This window comes from Drosophila teissieri, chromosome 3L (assembly GCF_016746235.2).
Source record: "Drosophila teissieri strain GT53w chromosome 3L, Prin_Dtei_1.1, whole genome shotgun sequence".
In the NCBI taxonomy this organism is placed as follows: Eukaryota; Metazoa; Arthropoda; class Insecta; order Diptera; family Drosophilidae; genus Drosophila; species Drosophila teissieri.
Window position 1 is genome coordinate 8,400,380 of NC_053031.1, and position 20,782 is coordinate 8,421,161.

At 40.4% G+C, this 20,782-nt stretch overlaps 1 protein-coding gene across 5 annotated transcripts; it reads left to right on the forward strand.

Annotated features, from left to right (window-relative positions):
* Positions 1-32: 32 nt before the first annotated feature.
* LOC122617511 (tetraspanin-18) lies at positions 33-20,001 on the forward strand. 5 transcript variants are annotated; one of them, XM_043793401.1, is made up of 7 exons: positions 33-278; positions 482-565; positions 13,961-14,078; positions 14,588-14,686; positions 15,936-16,064; positions 18,331-18,690; positions 18,751-20,001. In XM_043793401.1, exons 3-7 carry the CDS (start codon positions 14,013-14,015, stop codon positions 18,898-18,900), a joined length of 804 nt encoding a protein of 267 aa, XP_043649336.1. In that variant the 5' UTR covers positions 33-278; positions 482-565; positions 13,961-14,012; the 3' UTR covers positions 18,901-20,001. The 5 variants fall into 5 exon arrangements, with proteins under 5 accessions (XP_043649336.1, XP_043649335.1, XP_043649337.1 ...); XM_043793400.1 differs by having other exon boundaries at positions 33-252; positions 471-565; XM_043793402.1 differs by having other exon boundaries at positions 33-252.
* The last annotated feature ends 781 nt before the right edge of the window (positions 20,002-20,782 follow it).

Consider the following 20,782-nt stretch of genomic DNA (forward strand, 5'->3'; position numbering starts at 1 on the left):
TGGTGGCTGTGGCAGCAACGAGCAGCTCAGCAGTTTAGACGCAAAAAACGGCTTCAGTTCGAAAGCACGCTTCCAAGCAGACGGTCGCACATTCCGATTGGCAGCCGAGTGAGTGACGAGTGAGATTTAAGCCACGATTCGCGTTGAGTCGAGTGACGAGCGCAGCATTTAACGCAGTGTTCGGTGCCTGGAAGCAGAGGCATCCCAAACACACCCTACGCTCTCTTCGCGGGCCCCAGTTTCAAGCCATCGGTGCGTCTCTATCCGGATTTCGCAGTGTGCGTGATTTTGTGTATAATTTTTTGCGCGCGCTCAATCAAAACAGTGCTGCGTACTACCCGTTCACTTGCCAGCATCAACAATAACTCCACGCTTGCAAAAAAAAAAACCAAGAGTAAAATAAATATAAATAAAAAGTGACGTGCTCTCTTGTCGCTCCACCAAAGTTCTTGAATAATCAAATATTCCAGAATCATTGCAGTTTGATACATCCAGTGGGTCGTAAATCTTCGACGAACCGTAAATTATTTAGCAGCTCGCTACGCAGCGTGCTCATATTTTACAGGTAAGTTTTTTCAAAGTGCGCATATTTCTCAAAACGCCACACAAAAAAACAAAATAGCATCAGCCCATCGAGTGCTACTGTTTCCAGAGAAAAGCCAGCAATCCACCCAAAAACCACCCACCACCCACCGCCCACGCCCCTGGGCATCACATCTTTATCCGGGCCCAGCCCTCTCGTCCATCCGCTTTTGTTGATACGCACACACATTTTTTGCGTCGCTCCTGCTGCTGCTGCTATTCCATTGCCACCTCCACGCGGCCGCCCCCTTTTCCTTGATTGCTGATGCTGCCCCCACTCCGCTCCTGGACTCCCTTCGGCGCTCCTGCACTCCGGTACCGTTGCCTTTTGGGGCCGCTGCCCTGGCATCTGTGCCACTTTTCAATTGCGCGGCCTTTCTTTACGTTCATCACTAATTCCACCTTGCCCGTCCAAAACGGGACACGGAAAGAAATGGGTGCACCTGGTATAATCAATTCTGAAAGGGAATGGGAACAGTATCCCGGGTTTGACTACTTATAAAACTAAAAACTGTAGTACAACATGTACAAAAGTAGTTTCTTGTTCCTCGAAAGTTGTGAAACAGAAGTCATGTGATAAAAATTAGGCAATTTTTTTTTTAATTTCTACAACATGCTTTGGAAACCATCTTTAGGAAACCAGAATTTAGGCAGTTTTTTCTTATCAATAATTCCACAAATACTTTAAATTATGTTTTTTCGCGAGGGACCGGATGTCATGTACAAAAGATGACTTTTGATCCTCGAAAGTTATGAAACGGAAGTCATGTGATGCCAATATACAAAATATTTTTCTTTTTATTTCTAAAACATGCTTTTGAAACCATCTTTCACAGAATTTAGGCAGTTTTTTCTTATCAATAATTCCAAAAGTACTTTAAATTATATTTTTTCGCAATAGACCGGATGTAAATTTCTTACAATTTTTATTCGATTTTTTTAATTTCAAATACAAATATAATAATAGACCAAAGTGAATAACACAGATATTTAAGTAGTGCTTATTTTTTCGTTTTTTTGGAATCAAATGCAACCATAACTGATTTGTGTTAGCTAGCTATACAAATACCTTAAATAAGCGTATTATTGTAGAATTTTTTAAAGTGTACCTGCATTGAAAGGTTCCCTTTTGCTGTTCCCTCTCTCTGTAGCGCTCCCTCTCTCGCGTTTTGCTTTTGTTGTGGAGTGTGTAAATTTTTCTGCAATTTCTTCGGCTCCACCGCCATTCGCTTTTTGATCTTGAAAACATGCTGACTCCGACTCCGACTCCGAGTTCTCTCCCCTCGGAGCAACCTGTCCGCTCCACACGAGGCTTGCGAACAAGTTTGTCCGGAAAACCAATAAAGCAAGTAGAATTGCTTATTGGAAATGAGCAAGAAGCGGGACGGCAACACTGCAAGAGGGAGAAGGAGCGAGAGCAGTAGAACAAAATCCCACAAATCTCGTATTTGATATCGCACTAAATGGGGGAATGGGGCTACGAGGCTGATTATGATTACTTTGCAGAACTGCAGACTCACTTTTATTTCTTTAGTTTATTTGCTCGCCAAATTGCCAATTAAATTATTCGAAAATGTTTATCTCAGCACGGAAATGTGGAAAATTATATAAACATTACGTGACTATTAATTCAGGCTTGATACTTATCTTTAAATCGGTCTGACTGCCTGCATTATTAAAATTTAAGGGGGTTAAAAGCGATCCCATTTATTTCAAAATATACTCAATTAAATCGAAACCTGGAATTGAGAGTGCAAAATTAATTGCTCTCGCAGCTTATAAATTAAATCCTCATAAGAGGTACAAAACTGAATTTCATTGAATAAATTAAACAACAAATATTTCACAAAAACTACGATAGAAGAGCCCGCAAGCTCTGTTGACATTTTTATTTAAATGCACGTAAAACCTGCTTCAAAATGCAAGCAAATTAAACATTTACAGCTTGTGGAACTGTGGGGGCTTGCAAACGTATGTAAAACGAAAAAAATACAAAATTTAACTTAAATTAACAATGAGGTATGGGAAAACTGACATAATATTTTTACCAGCTTATTTCTATTCATTTTAATATTGATGAAGTTCCTTAACGTACATTGTACAATTAACCAAAGGCAAAAAGAAAATATTGTCTTTTCATTTCTTCAAAATATTTGATATGCAAAAGCCTTTTCCCCCATGTTTGCACTCAAATCCCTAAGACTTTTGGGTTTGGTAGGGCACCTGTCAATGGGGATTGGTTTCAAAGTAGCTTCCCTGGCTGTCTATCTGCTGGATAAATGGAAATCCAAAAGGGTAACAAATCACTGAAACTAGCTTAAGCGGGTGGTGAGCTAAAAACTTATGTACGTACATTGCAGCTGCAATCTGGACCTGCAACTGGGTGCCAGAAGCTTGGATAAATATTTAAGTAGGGATTTCTTGCTTCTGCCTCGAATCGAAGGCGTGACAAAACGATTCGCAGCTCTCGGAAAACCGTTAACCGTGTTTGCCAAGCCAACCCGGTTTTTGGCTGATGTGCCAGCGCACAGCGAACAGCACACAGAACTTGGTCTAAAGAGTTGGCCAAACTTTCCATTGGGAAATCGCAGGTGAGCGCACGCTAATGCACAACCAAAAAGGCAATAACTCAATTGGCAAATATCCGCAGCAGTCGGAGAACCATGAAGCTGACTTGCCGAAATGTGCAACATAACTCAATTAGTGCAACAAGAGCAGTGTACAAAACAGTAGGTTGTCGAAACGACGCCTCAGCGAGCATGAAATTGGCCAAAGGCCAATGGATATAGACCAGGCCCTTTCATATATGCGTTTAGCCCTTCGCAATATAGACCAGCGACTCTTGGACTTATTTAGCTTATTTAGCCACCAAAACTCGATATTAAACGACTTTTTTGAGCGCCGTTCCAAGGTGAACGAGCCACCCTGAGCAGGGCCGAACTGGACAGTATCTGTATCTGAATCTGTATTTGTATCTGCAAGTTCACTAAAATGTATATGCATCGGGTTACGTGTACGCCACATACGTGTTGCGCATGCGTTGTCTCTGCATATTTTATGGTAATTCGAACTTGATCCACTCGCCGCCTTGGACTTTCACACACATCCACCACCCTCAAGTGGTGTTCTTCGCTGGTCCGGTGGCTTGGAATTTCCCACAACCATCTTGTGTTACAGGGGCTTTCTGTTTGTGGCTCGAATTACGTCCGCCTGGTGGTGGCAAGTTCATTGCTTCTAGTCGGTGGTCAGTGGCAATTAAAATACAAGCCAGCAATTCTTCACCGGGCAACACTTCATTCACTTCATTCCACCATTAGATCTCCGCCTCTTTGGCTTAAATTGCCTGCACTTTCAGCGGAAACTCGGCAGGCAAAGAGTACACATATTTCGAATGCCTGTCCCACTGTGATTTGCTGCAATTGTCCAGCTGTCCAGCTATCCAGCTGTCCATCTGGTTGACCGACCATCCGCCTTGGGCCTGGGATACTTAATCGCCCTGGCCACATCTGCGGCTTTCCACTCCGATCGATCGATTGGTGGCTAGTTACTTTGTCATTGTCTCAATGCAACAATGCTCAATCGGAAACCAACTGAAGTCCCTAGCTGGCCATTTCGCAAACGTTTCTATTGGCAATGTAAACTGTCATTGATTTAAGTTAATTAAAAACTTTAAGCCAGCCAATTGGAGCCGAACACAAAGGGGGAAAACTAATCCAGTTATGCAGTTAAAATAGGCTTATAGTAGGAATTACCTATGGAGGTCAGATTTAGTATAGTTTCATAGAAATGCAGCATCATTAATGGAACCATGTAATATATGTTACTTCAAACTAACCTAAATGGAACCAACTGATTGGTTTTGTGAAAGTAAATCGACTTCTAACTTGACCAAGCTACAAAGGCTTAGATTATTATGCCATCAGATCTAAGCTACATTTTCAAAGGGAAACACGAGGAGAAAATCTTCTTATGTCATGATAAATTTGCCCTTTAATCATGTGGTCAATTCATAATCACCCCTCGAAGCCCTTGGCAATTTTCCCATCGGTGTCTGTGTGTCCCATTTTCTCATTTCTTATGCCCAGCAGGTGCACATACATAAGTGTTTCCCCGACACATGATTAATGAACCGAAACTAGTAATAACTGCACGCATTGTTCGGGAAGCCAAAAATAAAAAATAAAGCGGATTGTAAAAATGTTTACTTTCGCAAGCCATGAAAATCTCCAGACAGGCAGCATGAAAAAAAATATATGAAAAAGATTGTGACGATTGCGCAATTGGAAATGCGTAACTGTGATTTCTGGACTTAATTGAGGTGGCTAGTAAATAAGGGAAAGTAAGGGGTATCAGCAATTAACGCAGTTACCCACTTTAATCGCTACTCGCCCACCGAACTCGGAAGCCCCCAATAAAAAGATACATAATGTTTTCATTTGTGTTAACCATTTGTAATTGATTGATATGTCGACGTGGATCGAGTGTGCGTCTTAAGTTCATTTTGAAATCTTGTTTACTTTTTACGTTGGACGTTTATTTTCTTCAGTTTTTGAAAAGAAAACAAAAGTGAAAGTCCAAATATGCAAGGCGACGTGCTGCTGCAACAATGCATATTAATTTTTCGGCTTTTGTTTTTAGTTTCTGTGATGGCACGCCTCTGGCTGAATTTTGGAGTTTTCTTTGCCTCCCATATGCAAAACGATTTACGCCAAAGAGCGCATTGGCAATTGTTTAACCAATTTTAGCCCACCCTCTTGGCCAAATGCGCATGCCTGGCTCAAAGCAGAAGTAGGCAAAGGTTTACTTTGGTTGTTGCCTTTACTTTTGGATTTTTTATAACTGATGCAATTGGTCTATAACGCAGAAACGGACAAGTTTTGGGATATAAGAGCAGGTGTCTAAGCCAGTTTGCTGGGGGTTTTATTTTGGAGTATAGAGTAGAGGTTTAGTTTGCTTATTTGGTTTAGTTTTATTCGCCTTCAATTTGGTCTAGTCAAACGATTGCATAAGTTTGTTTTAAGGCCCGAAAGCTGCGTTATATAGAGAACTCTAAAGTTTATTTTTGTGAATTTAATTTAAAGATTCTCCATTCATATAATTAGGTCGAATCAGTTTTTATCAGTTTTGATGTTATTTCCATTTCGTGATGAAAGAAAACTTCCCATTCTTTCTGATTCTCAAACTTATTACCTTATCTCGCTGGAAATATAAAGAATATTCAATCCGAAGCATAAATCTTGGGTGCAGATTATATCAGCAGGCATAAATGCAGCCCTTTTTTCGCTGGCTCCCTCTGCGTTCTCACATTCCCGGCAGGCTTACAGGAAGTAGTAAGTCTGTCTCCGTTATTAGATAAGTTGCATAGTCTGCTGGGGGGGAGGGGTGAAATTACGAACGTCATCAAAAACTTCCCACATAAATTTATTCCAGCTCTGGGTGGGATATATGCGCGTACAGCCGTACTCTCGCCGAGCGATGCGATATTTCATAGTTGCATAGGCGGTGGCAAGCATTTTTTTCTACACTTTTTTTTTGCACTCCCATGCGTTGGGAGTAGCATGTGTATCTACACTTTTTCGCCCGTCTGAAAATGAACCGAACCGAGCTGAAGCGAATAGAAATGAAATGAAAAACTTGCCCCACAGTCGAATGAGTCGAGTGAGCTTGCTAAATATCGAATGAGAAGCATTGATTGCACTGCAGCCAGCATATTGCCAAATGGCCAAATGTGAATCGACTTGGCCAACACAATGTTACAGGGAAAATTATCTTTCCATGTGGCAGCAGGAGGAGGAAGTGCCAAAGGTTGTAAATGTGAATGTGAAAGTTGAGCTCGGCCGAAAGGAGAGGCGTAAGTTAGCCGCAAGTTAAGCGCATTGAACTTGGCCCCTTGGGGGTCCAAAAGAAAGTTGAATATGTTAAGTAATCAGCGAAGATCCCAGTGCCACAACACGATCCTCGGTTTTTCGCACTTGAGCTCGCGTGTGTGGATGCAACTGTCACTGCAAATATGTATCCGCCAGATACTTATTTCATTTAAGCATATGAAAAGTAATGTGTGAGAGTTGAGCTGCCGCTGCTGCTGCTTCTGCTGCAGCCGCTGCTCGTTTAGGTCCGCAATTTGCGCCTCGTGACTCGAAATGGTCATTATCTAAATCTGGGGGGCACCTTCATACCTTAATGCCTCCCTCGCCGGGCCCCATGAATCTCTGCTTCGTTTCCGAACTTAGCATCTGTTTAGCCTGTAGTCCGCCCACGCAGAAAATGGGCGCCGAAAAAGGTAATGTGCGGAGACCCACGAACTTTAATGGAAATTTATTTGCATCTGTTATGAATTGAAGTGACAGCGGGCGTTGGTTATGCTCCACTCGGCTATGTTTTGTCTCTCAAAGGCAGGAAATTGCCGCTCCACACAGCACACAGCACACATGGCGTATGTGTAATCTCGCCATAACAATGGCTTATGCATTCTCAATTGGAAACACAAAAGTCCAGATTAATGAAAATACATAGGGACTGTCTCTTAAATAGCACAAATGAAGTGGGATTGTTTATTTAAAGCTGGAATGGAATATTTGTACATTACAGCCCATTAGCTTATCGTATTATATATGTATATATTTTAGGTAATAAGTTATGTATTCGTTTTCGTTCACCAGCCGGAAGCATAATAATCTAGTTAACTTAAATCATCAAAAATGTATATGCATGCACAATTTCAGCATAAACAGAATTCAGAGGTCCTGGCTCAGCTCCATGGAAAACTTGCATAAAAACCAACTGAAGTCAGACGTTCTTGTCAACTTATTTATATGCATAGGTTATATAACTTGACTTCCATTATTATTCCAAACTTTTGTATTCTCCTTCAACTTTGATTTGACTTTGCAGCATCTTTCTTCTTTTGTTTATCTTTGTCGAAACGCCTCATTATGCTGGGCAAACAGAGGCAGTTTAAAGCATTTCATCAGTTTATTTTATTGATGAAAAGTGAAAAAAAGCAGTAACAATAAACCTGCGAGCAGCAGACATTCAGACAAAGCCAAATCATTTGCCAGCTCATTATGAGCTAAATAAATGTAAGTGTGTCAACCTCGTTCAAGCTCTGTAATTCAAGCAGACAGCCACAGATACAGATACTCCTACAGATACAGATACATCTACATACAGATACAGACATAGTACATTACCCGTCTTGCAGCTTAACTGGAGCAATGGGCAATAATAAACCAAAAAGCCAGAGACATTGAACAAATTCTGGTTCGGAGCATTTCACTTTTCACAAAAAGACGAGGCAGAAACTGAATAATTAAAAAGGAAAAAAAATTAATAAAGAACTGGAGTGGGTTGACCGAGGGCGGGGGTACCTACTCAATTAAGTAAAAATATATGTATGTTTATGCAAAGTTTCTTTTCTCTGTCCACAGCGATGGTAATTGGCCCCAAATAGTTTCATTTTTCTCCAGCCCCCCCACTTTGATATTTACCTTAAAGTAGGTCAGTGTCTGAAATGTTATTCGACTTCTCGCGTTCTTGACAAAAATTTGATGCATAAGCGAAAATATTTGGGTGGGTCAAATAAATAATGTTTCGAGTGAAAGAAGCACTTAAATTATTATGTTTGGTATAAAAAAGCAATTGCTTTTATCTTTTGCGGTCAAATATTAATGCAGAATTTCACGTTTGCATTGATATTGGCCAAATCATTTTAATGGAATTTCACTTGCAAAGATATTTTATCTCCAAAATGGGGAAAAATGCATTTTAGCAAAGTTTGCGTTCTATCAATGGTCTTTGCATAACTAAATGAAGTGCTCGCAAAGTTCATCAAAATTTTGACAATCTCTGATTAAAATCTCTCGCAGCAAATTGAAGTTTTGACATTTTACCTATGTCACCAAAAAGTTGTCGATGCCATTTGCATATCAACTCCACCCACCCACTGCACCCGCTCTTTCGTAATCAAATCTAGAGTTTAACTCTGGAAAATTTCCTCAACGAACTAGAAATAAATTCGCAAAAATGTATCGCATAACTCTGCTAAATGGCCAGACGTGTCTGGGTCTTTCGTGGCCGGTTGGCCATAGTAGTAGTTGGCTGGTGACAACCCGACTGCCTGGCTACCAGATTGGGGTGCTGCACTGTGAGAAAAACTTGGCTCAAAGTTCGCAAAATAACTATTATGTATTACACTTTTATGTGTTTGGCTTTTGATACCAAGGATATCAGCTTATACCCATACCTTATATTTTATTAACTTTCTTTTTACACGAATGTATGCAGGACTACAACGCTATTGCTTACAGTGCACAGTGGTATTGCTCTCGTAACACGAGTCCGTGGTGGGCGTGGTCGAGGGGAATTGGGACCGGGGCGTTGGCATCTGCGCTCGCTTATGGCACACGGCTTGGTCCAGTGCACATGGCCCAAACGAAGCTGTCAGGTGTTAAATTGGCAAGCCATCAAATGGCAGCAAACATGGCAACAAACATCGCCGCTGCGAAGACCATTGACCTAAAAACTAGAAAAATAGAAGAGCGGAGTCAGACAAAGGGGCTTACTCTTCAACTCGAAGACCTTTATACAGCTGGGCTTGGGCTTGGGCTTTTTGGCCTGGGGTTTCGACTTCGTCTCGTGCCGGAGCCCACTAATTATGTCAAATTAACGCACTTCATGTGATTATATAAGCAAACTAACAAAACTAACAGCCAGCGAGTTGAATGACTCCGCAGAGTGAATAATGAAATTAACAAAACTGAATTTGAACGACACTCAGTTGGCCTTATGAATGTGCGGTGCTGTCGGCTCGTAAGATTCATTTAATTAGACCACTTTCAAGGTATAATTTTGGCAGGGTTCTGTTGTAAAATTCAGATGCTTTGCCTTTGTGTAGATTTTTGAAATTTTTGCCGCTCCAAACGCTAACGAAGTTATTCGCCCGGCTTTTCTCGTTTCGCCTTATATTTGCATTAATTAAGCGAAATTTAAAAATAAATTGATTGTGTGGCTCGTGCGGCAGTGAAAAAAGTGCAAAAAAAAACATCAAAAGTAAAAAACAAGAGCGTAAATATTGCGCTATATTTTGCTCAATTAATGGATTTTTATTCCAGTTGGATAAGTTCGGGTTTAAAGCCTTTTTTATAGGAGGCACAAATTTAGCATTCAGGGGAGACAAACAAAAGAGGCAAATTGTTGGGTAAACTTTTTCGAGGGACATCAGTTGGTTAGGGTTAACACATAATGTATTCTATTTGATGGGAGAAATATGATACGCCACAAAAATATTATCCGGATTAATTGATAAAAGGGTTTTAAACGGACAAATTAAAATAATTGTTAATTAAATTTAAACCCTGTTCTATGTCGGCAACAATACGATTTATCTGTGTATAGTAATACGTTTATTTTGTGTTGGTAATCGAGATTTATTTAGCATGGATATCATATTGGGGAGTTATAATCAAAATAGAGCCAGTATCAATAATAGGATTATAAGAACCCATTTCAACCATTGGAATACAGATTTAGAAAATATGCAATGCTCAAATGAGTTTTGCGAATGATGCAACTGGCTTTTATTGTGCTACCCCCCAGATTTAGCCATTAACATTCCACTTACCGTAGCCGTTTACAGCCAAGTAGTTCCCACACAGCCACTCTGATATGCATACTTAAGATCTCGAGCAAATGGGAGGCTGAGCCACCCACCTGCATTTAAGTACTGTTTGGAGAGTGCGGTGACCCAATTGAGGCTTATTACCCTGTAATTTAATTACCCAACTTGGGAGTTTCGGAACCCAGAAGCCGCAGCTTGGCAGCTGAAGAACGGAGTGCCGAGAATTTTCCCACGCTTTGACAGATGGAAAAGTGGCTCGGTGGTTCTGTGGTTCTGTGTTTCTGCGGCGGCAGTTTTGGTTTGCAGCATGATGGGTTTTCCCTCGATTGCCATTTCACATTTCCCATCTCCCATCTGCAGAGCCTTAGCCAATCAAATCAGAATCGATGTGCCGAGAAAAATGGGTAACGGCCAGCGGAGCGGGGAAACAGAAAGCATTGGCAATAAATGAAATTTCTAAATTCTTGGCAAGCCAGCGAACGTGACAAGTGTGAAACACACATCAATACGAATATGTGAGAGTGCAACTGGGAAATGAACTGGCTACGAGTATATACCCGTATGTATAGCAACTCTGGTCGAAGAAGAGTTATGGCCAAAGCTTTCGACTGGCCTTTTAGTTCGAGCGCAGCAGCTTCTTTTTTCCCTTAAGTCTTTTCTTTTTTTTGTTTTTAATTAATACATGTTACGACTTTCTTTAACCCATTTTGGCGTCGAAAAGAGCGGCTGGTAGTACATGAAAATGACTTCCAGTCCCACAATTGAGACCCGCTCGAATTTCCTTTCTGCAATAGAAAATGCTTTAATCACCAGCGTTGCGATGCCAAAAAAAAAATGTGCATTGTTTGGAGAGCTCTCGACTTCCACTTCCACAGCAGCCGGTAAAACAAAACTTTCTACGTTAAAAAAATGCTGCACGAGCATGTGCAAGCATTTAATTACGCAAATAATAAACAAAGCCTGAGTTAAAATCCGAATGCAAGTCAGCGGCGAGATCCATAAATTTGCCATTTATTTTGCCGCTTTTGGCGGTTTTTATTATTATTAAGCTAATCGTATCGTAAATCGTATAGATGAAAATGCGTTGAATGAGATGTAAATTGATCTCTGCTCTCCAACGAAAGTATTTTTATAACACACAATTGTGTTTCGAATTTTATTTGAATGTTTTCAATAATCTGATTTAGTATCATTACCATATAAAAACTCCGAAATACTGGTATATATTGATGTGCCTCTATAAATTTTATATAAATACCTTTAGCTCCACTACGGTTGCTCCTTAAAAATGCAAAGCTAATTTGTTTTATTTGTTTTTGAAACATTTTATGTTTTTCAAACAGATATTTGAGTTGGCTGCGTACACATGCTTCCTAAGTAGATATCCAGACTTAATATTTGAGTTAGATGAAAAGCTGATGCTGAGCTTGCTGAATTTTCGCCAATATTTTGCATGGGCCACTTGAAAGTTAATTACAAGATTCGCCCCCTTCATGTGCCAGTGTATGTGTGTGTTTGTGTGTTAGCCACGAAGCCCAGCAATAGTGTGTGTGCTAATGGCAAGCTTTTGAATTTTGTATGGGGCTCATGTGGCATCGCAAGCCAGAAACGAGAAACCAGCAGTGGCAACTTAGTGGGTGGCTGCTCGAAGCTTTTCCGATTTTCCACTCAGCCAAAGAATTAATTAAAGCTCCGAGACAAACTGTAGCATTAATGAATAGATAAGGGCAAAGGTGCACAACATTTCGAGATAGATATTAAATTAAATTTGGAGCTTTAAACTGAGTATAAGCAACACAAATACTTCATATTTATAGCATTGTTTAAAGCCTTCCACTTGCGTTGCTATCGAGTAAGCCGGTTTTATGCAAATACTGAAATCCCAGGGATAAAATTCAAATTAGAATGCAAATACAAATTCTTTTAGACTTTAAGCCGCCCGCAAACAAATGACTTAAGCGTCAATATTCGTAAACAATACCTTGTTTTTGGCTAAGCCCATATTATAAATTCAATGTCACAACCATTAAGCACCATATGCACATCCGTTAGGCAGTCATTTGCATGTCTTATCACCAGAAAATTTAAACTAATTTAAAGCCAGAACGTCGGATGCCTGAAACAATGGAAAAGCAATTAAAAATTTTGTGATAAACTTTTGTTGTGTTGAAGGGTTTTTGTGCGGCTTGAAACGGGGGGAGGTGGGGGACGCTAAAGTGGGGAGTGTGGCGCCCACAGAAACTCGGCTTATGTGAATATATACATATACGAGTATATAGGTCTCGAAAGCGTTTTGCACTCAAGTACTTCATGCACTCAGTGCCTCTCTGGGTTAAAAGCTAAACTCATAAGAATAGCATTTAATATTTGCACCATTAACTTTATCTTTGAAAAATTAAAAACCCCAAGAAATCGAATTTTTATCAAATAAATGCTTAAGCAGTTGCTTTGCTTTTACCACTTGGGTTCGAAAATAAATTGACATTTAAAGTGCTATTTCTTTGACCGCAACTGTGTGGGTGTGCGAACACAATTACATTTTGGCCAAAACATCATTAGGAGGAGGGAGGCTGCGGAAGGGTCGGCGGGATGTGGATCCCAGCTTTTACCGGGCTCAAAGGGACCCGGGCAAAAGAATGAGAACGAAAATGTTGGCAAGGAATATGTTTGCCCGTAGCCGCGACTTGGCAACAGTACAAAGCAGGAAAGAACCAAACAGAACAGAACAGCATCGAAACTGAAAAACGCAGAGTCTGAGGGCTTAGCTCCGCTGCCGAGTGCTCTACTTTTCCAACTTCAATAGCTCGTGACATTGTTTGTGTACGTGTACGAGTGTGTGTGCATTTGTATGTATACGTACGTATTTACCCAAATAACTAGGCACACATGTACAGCTGAGAACCTGGCTCAAACCAGATGGCCACAACAACAGCGTCATCTGAAAAGAAAAGTGCTAAGCGCGGTGGGAAGAAATGGGAGGAGGGGTGTTGGGATGGTGCGGAGAAAGCGGGGAAGTTGTTCTACTGCTAATAAGAAAGTTAACGTGGAACAAGATGCTGGAAATTGAGATTCCCGCCGACTCAATGAATTAATGAATGAACGAAAGCTTGTAATTTACTTGAGCCATTTTTTAGCTGCTCTCGGAATTAACGTATCTTTTTATCTGCTGACGACAGGCGGTGTGCGCAGCACACACTGAAACTGTAATTAATTTAGATTTAAATCGCAATCAAGAGTTCTTTAGGAACTTGTTTAAATTATAAATGAAATAGGCAACAAATTCTTGCGTGCTGCAAAATAATAAAAAACTCGCACTTTAAGAGGTCTTAATTCTGTCTTCTGTCAGCCAAAAAGTTTCATTACAATTCTATATATTTAAGGTATTTAAAATTGAACTTTCTTTCTTCTCGCACATTTTCTGCTGAAGTCGTTTACCAATTTTGAAGGGCCAACTTTACATGTTAATTTGTTAGGCACGGGGCACGTACACACATGGCCGATAAGAAATGCAACCTGGCTAGAAATACTTTTCTTGTTTACATACGCTTCTTGGTATTTACGTTATTATGTCGTTTGTTCGTTGTTTTTTTTATTTCCTCTGACACTTTCTTTTCTGTAGTTTTTGTGTGTGTGGTGTGCTGTGCCCAACCGAGTGTGCGGCACTTAACATGAAATTAAGTAAATTAAGTAAAAATATTTTAATTCAATTAGAAACCTCACAACGCAGAGTGCTAACTGTGGAATTTCCCTTTGTCATTGCAGTTGAGAGAGCTCCGTGGAGGACAACAGCCCCAAGATTTCGAAAACAACGAAAATGGTCTTCGACTGCGGAGTCTGGTGTGCAAAGTATTTGCTTTGCATATTCAATTTTATATTTTTCGTAAGTACAGATGAAGTAAAAATGTGTTTGTGTGTGTGGGGGTATTGTGCCTTGTGCACCAGGTAATGCATATGGGTAACGCATAGAGGTGCGTTCATGTCATCATGTCATCCTATGGTATCCCATGCCCATCCATCCAAATTCCATTGCAACTCAATCAAGCAAATCTCTGCGCAAGCGCTGGTGCTTTTTGCATTTTCCCGCATTTTCAGCAGCGGCAGCGGTTCATTGACTTTCAGCCACCATCGTCATCATCGTCATCATCAACGTCATCATCATTGCCATCGTGTTGATTGCCAAACGTCATCATCGGCATTTTCGAATGCAATCAAGATGGGCGGGCAACGTCATAATAATAACAATCATCAAACTGCGTTTGCATGTCCAGCGGGGCGAACAGTGTTGTGTTTTTATGTTTAATGATTTGTGTTTCAGTGTAAACACATAAATGCGCACTACCTGTACACAGGCACATTTTAATGTATATTTTTTTATTACTCCTTTTGCAGTTGCTAGGCACAATTATATTCGGAGTCGGACTTTGGCTGGCCGTGGACAAGCACTCGCTGATTGCTCTCCTCAAGTTGGTCGAGAGCGAGCGCATTGAGGTAAGACCAACTGAAGACGGGGGTTTCCCGTATACCCCCAGTATAACACGCCCAACTCCTGGTGAAAGTGTTGCCGCAGAAACACACCCCCTTTTTACCAAAGGCCCCAAGAAACCACTGCATTCCACCCAGTTACAACGCAATTCATACGCAACCCATCGAAGTGTGTAATTCACATATCGAAGCCGTGGTAAATCAACCCCGAAATATGGATCAACCTCACGTGCAGGTGCTTCAGTAATAGTGGGGCACTAGTACTATGATTATTAGAAAAATATAATTATATTGTAAACATGTGGCTCGGGTGGAAATGGTCAAATGTAAGGCACGAAAACGCTAATCAAAGTGCACGATGCATTGTGCTGACACACTGACAAACAATAGGGGATGGCTAATAATGCCACTTTGATTGGGTTGAAATTCTATATAGGGCAGCAAAACTACAATGGAACTACAAGTAATGGCATCTAAAATTTAAAAAGGGCGGCAGGCAGAAATATAATGAAATATCCATACGGAAATCAAATAAATAGAAATATTTTTCCCAATTAAAAATATATTTTAATTATAGAGAAGAACGAGTAGCAAGTATAGAAAGCCAAGAATAAAAAGTTGTTAAATTTGGTTATGCATTTTTTGTAGTGTCTGCACAACTATAATATACACACTACTCCACAGAACTTTCAGAAATGTACAAATCGTTGTTTAAAGCCACTCTCCGGGGTCTTCTACCCAATTCACACAGATAAACTTTTTCAACTATGACAATTTCCATCAAAGTTTGCATGTTCAGCGTTAACTAAAGTTTGTAGTTTTTAGTGAAAATTCCCTTTGCTTTCCGACTGGACGTTAGGGGTTTTTCGCTTAGGCAAAACAAATGAAAAGTGCATGTCCATGCGGGTACTAATTGTGGGGTCACCTAGGATAAACATGCGAAACCTAATTGAGAACCTTTACCCGGAACTCAGTATGCTGATATACATATGTATTCCATGGGTGGCGTTTGGTCAATGAACTTGCACTCTGGCCACGAAAGACTTATCTGAGATCTGACAATTTGCCTACGACAATTGGGTAAAATGTGCACATAATTCAATTATACGAATATGAGGAAGGAGACAATTTTTGGCCAGTTCAAAGTTTAATTACGTATACGCAGTGTAGACCACATACTGAATCTGAATTTACCCACACATTTCTGACTTTTGTTTCTGTTCTGCTCTTTTTTTTTGTTTCGTTTCCATTACAGCAATTTACACAGCCACAGGCCATAGAGCAGCTGGCCTATGTGCTGCTCGTCATCGGAGCCGTCATGTTCTTCATGAGCTTCTTGGGCTATCTGGGAGCCATGCGCGAGTCCCGCTGTCTGCTGTCGACGGTAAGTGATCGAATGGAATGGAATGGAATCTGGGTTGGAGGTTTTAGACCCGGACCCGCTGACAGTCCGGCTCGAAACTGAAAGTCATTTACAGGTCTCTTTTTTTGATTTTGGGAAAGTGGTTTGCTGTGCAATCTAAAATGATTATTTTATTCTTTGATTGCTATCTATATGAAATGGGTATGGGTACGCTAAGTTCCTATCCTAAATCAAGCAACTACATAGGAGTTCAGTAAATATTTAATTCCACACAACTACATTTAAAGTGAAAACCAAATAGCAAGTTTAAATGTAACCAAGAATATAGTGGAAATAAAATAGATTTCTTTAGACGAAACTTATTTGCTCTCCATTAGCGAGTGGCTTCCATACAGTGCCGAGACGCATTGTCACAAATTTACATTTCCCCCGCCCAATCAATGAGTCCAATCAGAGTTTTACGAGCTTGCATCATCGGGTACATGGTAATGGATGACTGACAGCCATCGAAGATTCACGGCTCCGGGGAGCTGGGAGTCGAGCTGGTGGATTGCCAAGCGTTTGTTTGCATTTTCCACCGAAAAACTTTTGGCCGTTGAAGAGGATTTCCATTTGACTTTGACTCTTGTCTGGAAAAACTACTAACTATTGACGGCACTCGAGAGAAAGTTGTGCATAGCCGGGTGTATCTATAGCCTATAGGTGAATTATCGTACTTGGATACATCCATATCGTGAGGCCAGGGCATGTTTGAACGATTGGTTGAGCGGCGACAAGCCCTTCACTTGGCCATGTCTCTGTGGTCTCTGGGGCTGTGAGTGGAATTGTAATTTCTTTGGTCTAGAAAATAATTTACATTTGCACCTCAAGTGGCCTGGAGGGACGGCCAGAGGGACTTTCTATGGTCGAGAGTGAGCACTCGCGGCGATTGTGGTAATTAATAAACCGTTTTATCACATTTACCTGCATTACTTAACCCGGACGCGCCCACATTTCTGGGCTTGGCCAGCCAGCTTAATTGCAGCGACAAACAGGTGAATTTAATTTACCTGAACGAGAGGGGGGAAATCAGCCAGGGGGGAAGGGCTTTGCGCATGCGCAACGGTGCCGAACACGCGACCTGCATGCGACCCTCTTGGGTTTTGCACTTAAATTAGCCAAGGTCGCTTGGTTAACGCATCTGAAGGCCAGCTCAACTCTTGGCATGGCTAACATGTCTTAGCATTGATTTTTTTAAGACGGCAATTTATTATTTAGCTGAAAGAGTGCAGGCACTCGCGTAGCTAAACGGTTTTCAAATCGCTACACTTGGCATGCAAACAAAGTGAAGCTGCTCTCTGCTAGGCCGCAATTCGGTGAGCTTGCATGTGTATCTGACAGATACACAAGCAGGCAGCTACCAACGCCCACGATGGCTAAAATGAAATGCTGCCAGGCGTAACAGCCGCAACACAACCAGCTAAAACCGAGCATATCAGAGCAGCCTATCAGGGCAACAACCACAACGACAATCACGAGGGCGACAACATTACCGAGGCACTCGGAAAAAAGACTTCTTAATTGGTCTCAGATTGAGAAAGATGCTCTGCAACAAGCTGTACCTCTTTTGCAGTGAAGCATTCAATGTGCATAAATAAAATACATATTATATAAAAATTATATTATATATATAAATCTTATATCAGATAAAAGATGATATGTTTTTTTGTTGCTATAATAGAAGAATGAAAAGCCACAAGAGCTTTTCGAAACATGTAACAAAACACTGAGAGATGACCTTCAGCATTTGTGCTGCATGCTGCGGTCTTCCCCACCATCCGCTCAACCCCCACTCGCCCATTCGCCATTTCAACGAAATATGTATCTGTATCTATACGTGGACTTTTGCGGCTAAGTGTGTGCTTGGGCCTAACTGACCACCAGCGGCAGCCGACAAATGCTGCACATTTGGCTCAGGGTCAAACGGCTAGATTTTTCTGCACGGCTCACAAAGTGCCCAACGAATTGGGTCAACTGTGTGCGAGCGTTATAAATAAACCAAGCAACCATAACAAGAAATCATTGAATAAATGTATTATACAATAATGAAGGCACATAAATTTAAACGTGATGTTTTTATTAATGCGAGCAAATTGAAGACGATATTTGAGGCCATAAAGATGTGATATTAGCTTTACAATTACTTTAGTATTACGAGTATATCTCTGAAACGGAATAGTTGGAAATAGGTTTAAAAGGACTTGCGTTTGTTATAAGTTATTCATTAAAAAACTGTCTCTCTTCACAGTATGGAACCTTTTTGATCCTGCTGCTGATTGCCGAGATCGTTGCCGGAGGATTGGGCGCCTTCTTCAAGGACAAGGTGCGTGCCGAGAGCAAAAACTTCTTGCAGACGACCATTACCAGTTATTCGCTGGGCGAGAATGTGGATGCTACCTCCCTGATGTGGAACCAGCTGATGGGCAACTTCGGCTGCTGTGGCATCAATGACTACCACGACTTCGATGCCTCTCCCGCGTGGGTGAACGGCAAGGGTAACCGCACCATTCCGGATGCCTGCTGTATCCTTAAGGATGTGGCCAAGTTGGTGCCACGCGACGAGGACTGTGCAACCAACCCCAGCGACAGTAACAGTTTCTACAAGAAGGTAAGCAATATTACAACTATATAAAGACTGAATCGTATATAACACTGTATATCCTTTAAGGGCTGCTATGAGGTCTTCACCGAGTGGCTGATTCGGCAGCGTGAACTGGTCATCGTGGCTATTGCGGTGGGCATTGTGCACCTGGTCCTCATTATCCTGGCCTTTGCCCTGTGCAAGGCCTTTGCCAAATACAACGATATGCGTCTGTAAATCGGAGATGACGATGACAGCGGATGTTGTGACAGTTTTCAGAGTTAGCAAAGTAGACGTAGGAACGAGCCAAAACAGCAGGACAGTGAAGAGCGACGATCCCTCCTAGAACTCCCCCAAAAAATACAGCACCCTACCGAACACCGCGACGTGCTCAATGGAAACACTGAAATAAATGATATATTCAAATGCATTTGCCGCATGGAACGGGACAGATACGAGAACAGAAAACAACAGTTTAATACAGCTCTACTCTAACAATAAGCTAAGATCATAGCCAGCATAATCCATTTACCGATAATATTCAAGAATATCTTACAAGAAATGTTGCTCAATGTTTTGCCAGCAAACGAATGGTCGGGAAGATCGCGAAGGTTTTACGAATGAAACTCACACTTGGAATATTTATTTGTAAATCTGTTTTGATAGCAGTTTTTTAGTTGTTAAGTAGTGAACTACAATATGCGTAATATTGTAACTATTTTTCTTAGTCTATTACGATTTTGTTATGCATCAGGCAGGCATTCGATAACCACTCAAAAACATCACAGAAATCACATAAGCTAAGACGAAAGACAACACACACTTTTAAGATTGAGCGTATAGTGAGATCAATTTTGAATGATAACTTTTAAAGAAGCATAAAGCATTACGCCCATTTAAATACAAGCATGCATATATACAAATATCGATTGAAAATGATACAAAAATGAAATGGCATTGACATTGTACTAGTATGTGTATTAGTTAATAAGTCTCTAACCTTAAGTTGTAACTTTAGTTGTTTTTTGCTATGGCTATCTTCGAGTTTTTAACTACATATGCCGGGGCATGCAACTTCGTGGTCCCGGCTCTTTTGTTAAAAATGAATGTTGTACATTTTTGAATTCTATATATACATATATAACTATTATTAATGCATATTATATACACGTATGTCTGTAGTTTACTTAACGTACTTTTTGGAAACAGCGCAATGAAAAGCCGTAAATCGAAAGCATGAAACTAAAACACACACAAAAACGATAAAAACCCATTTAAAGATGTACATTTCTGAACGTGAACGAAAAAGTAAATCAAATAAAGAAAAAGTAAAATAAATGTTTTGTTGATGGTTTTTTAGTATGGAAAATATATTTCATTTCCGGTTTTTGCAGCAGAAGTTCGAGCATCTGTTAATAACAGCGACACACAAATGGTAACAGTATGTTAGCAAGAGCTTAAAAGCTCCAAAAGGGAAGGCGCCAGCTTTAAAAAGAGAAAAAACTCATTTTTGTGCTAGCACTTTGCAATCATTTATTTACGAAAGACGTTTTTTATATATTTTATATATATATATACGTGGAGCTAAAATGATTTACTTAGTTGTGTAGCCTGAAGACAACCGTGTAAATGATATTTCGTAGTTATTGTATAAATTGGAACCCAAGAAAATAGTTTTGTTCTCATTTGGCAAAATATGCGGATTCATTTCCGCTCTTTCATAATTTAGTAGCGTTCTTTTAAATAGTGCAAACGCTTAAGTACATACTTTTCATGGTTGATCAGCGATCAAGAAACCAACCACATACCGCAAATAAAATTAGATTTTCTTATTTAAAATTCACACGCATCGTAAGACTAATCTACTTGGAATATATAAATATATATAGGTGTGTATATTGTAGTTGTTCGTATAGAATAGTGGTTAGGTTATAGAGCTATAGATGCCTGCATTATCCTATTGGAATACTTGTCGTGATGACCTCACAGAGCGGCTGTTGCAGCATATTCAATATGCTTTTTTCATCTTATAAGACTTCCTTGATATACATAAGTGAAAATATGTTAGCTAAAACTGGGATTGTTCTGGAGTTTCAACAGAATGTGATGATAATAAGCG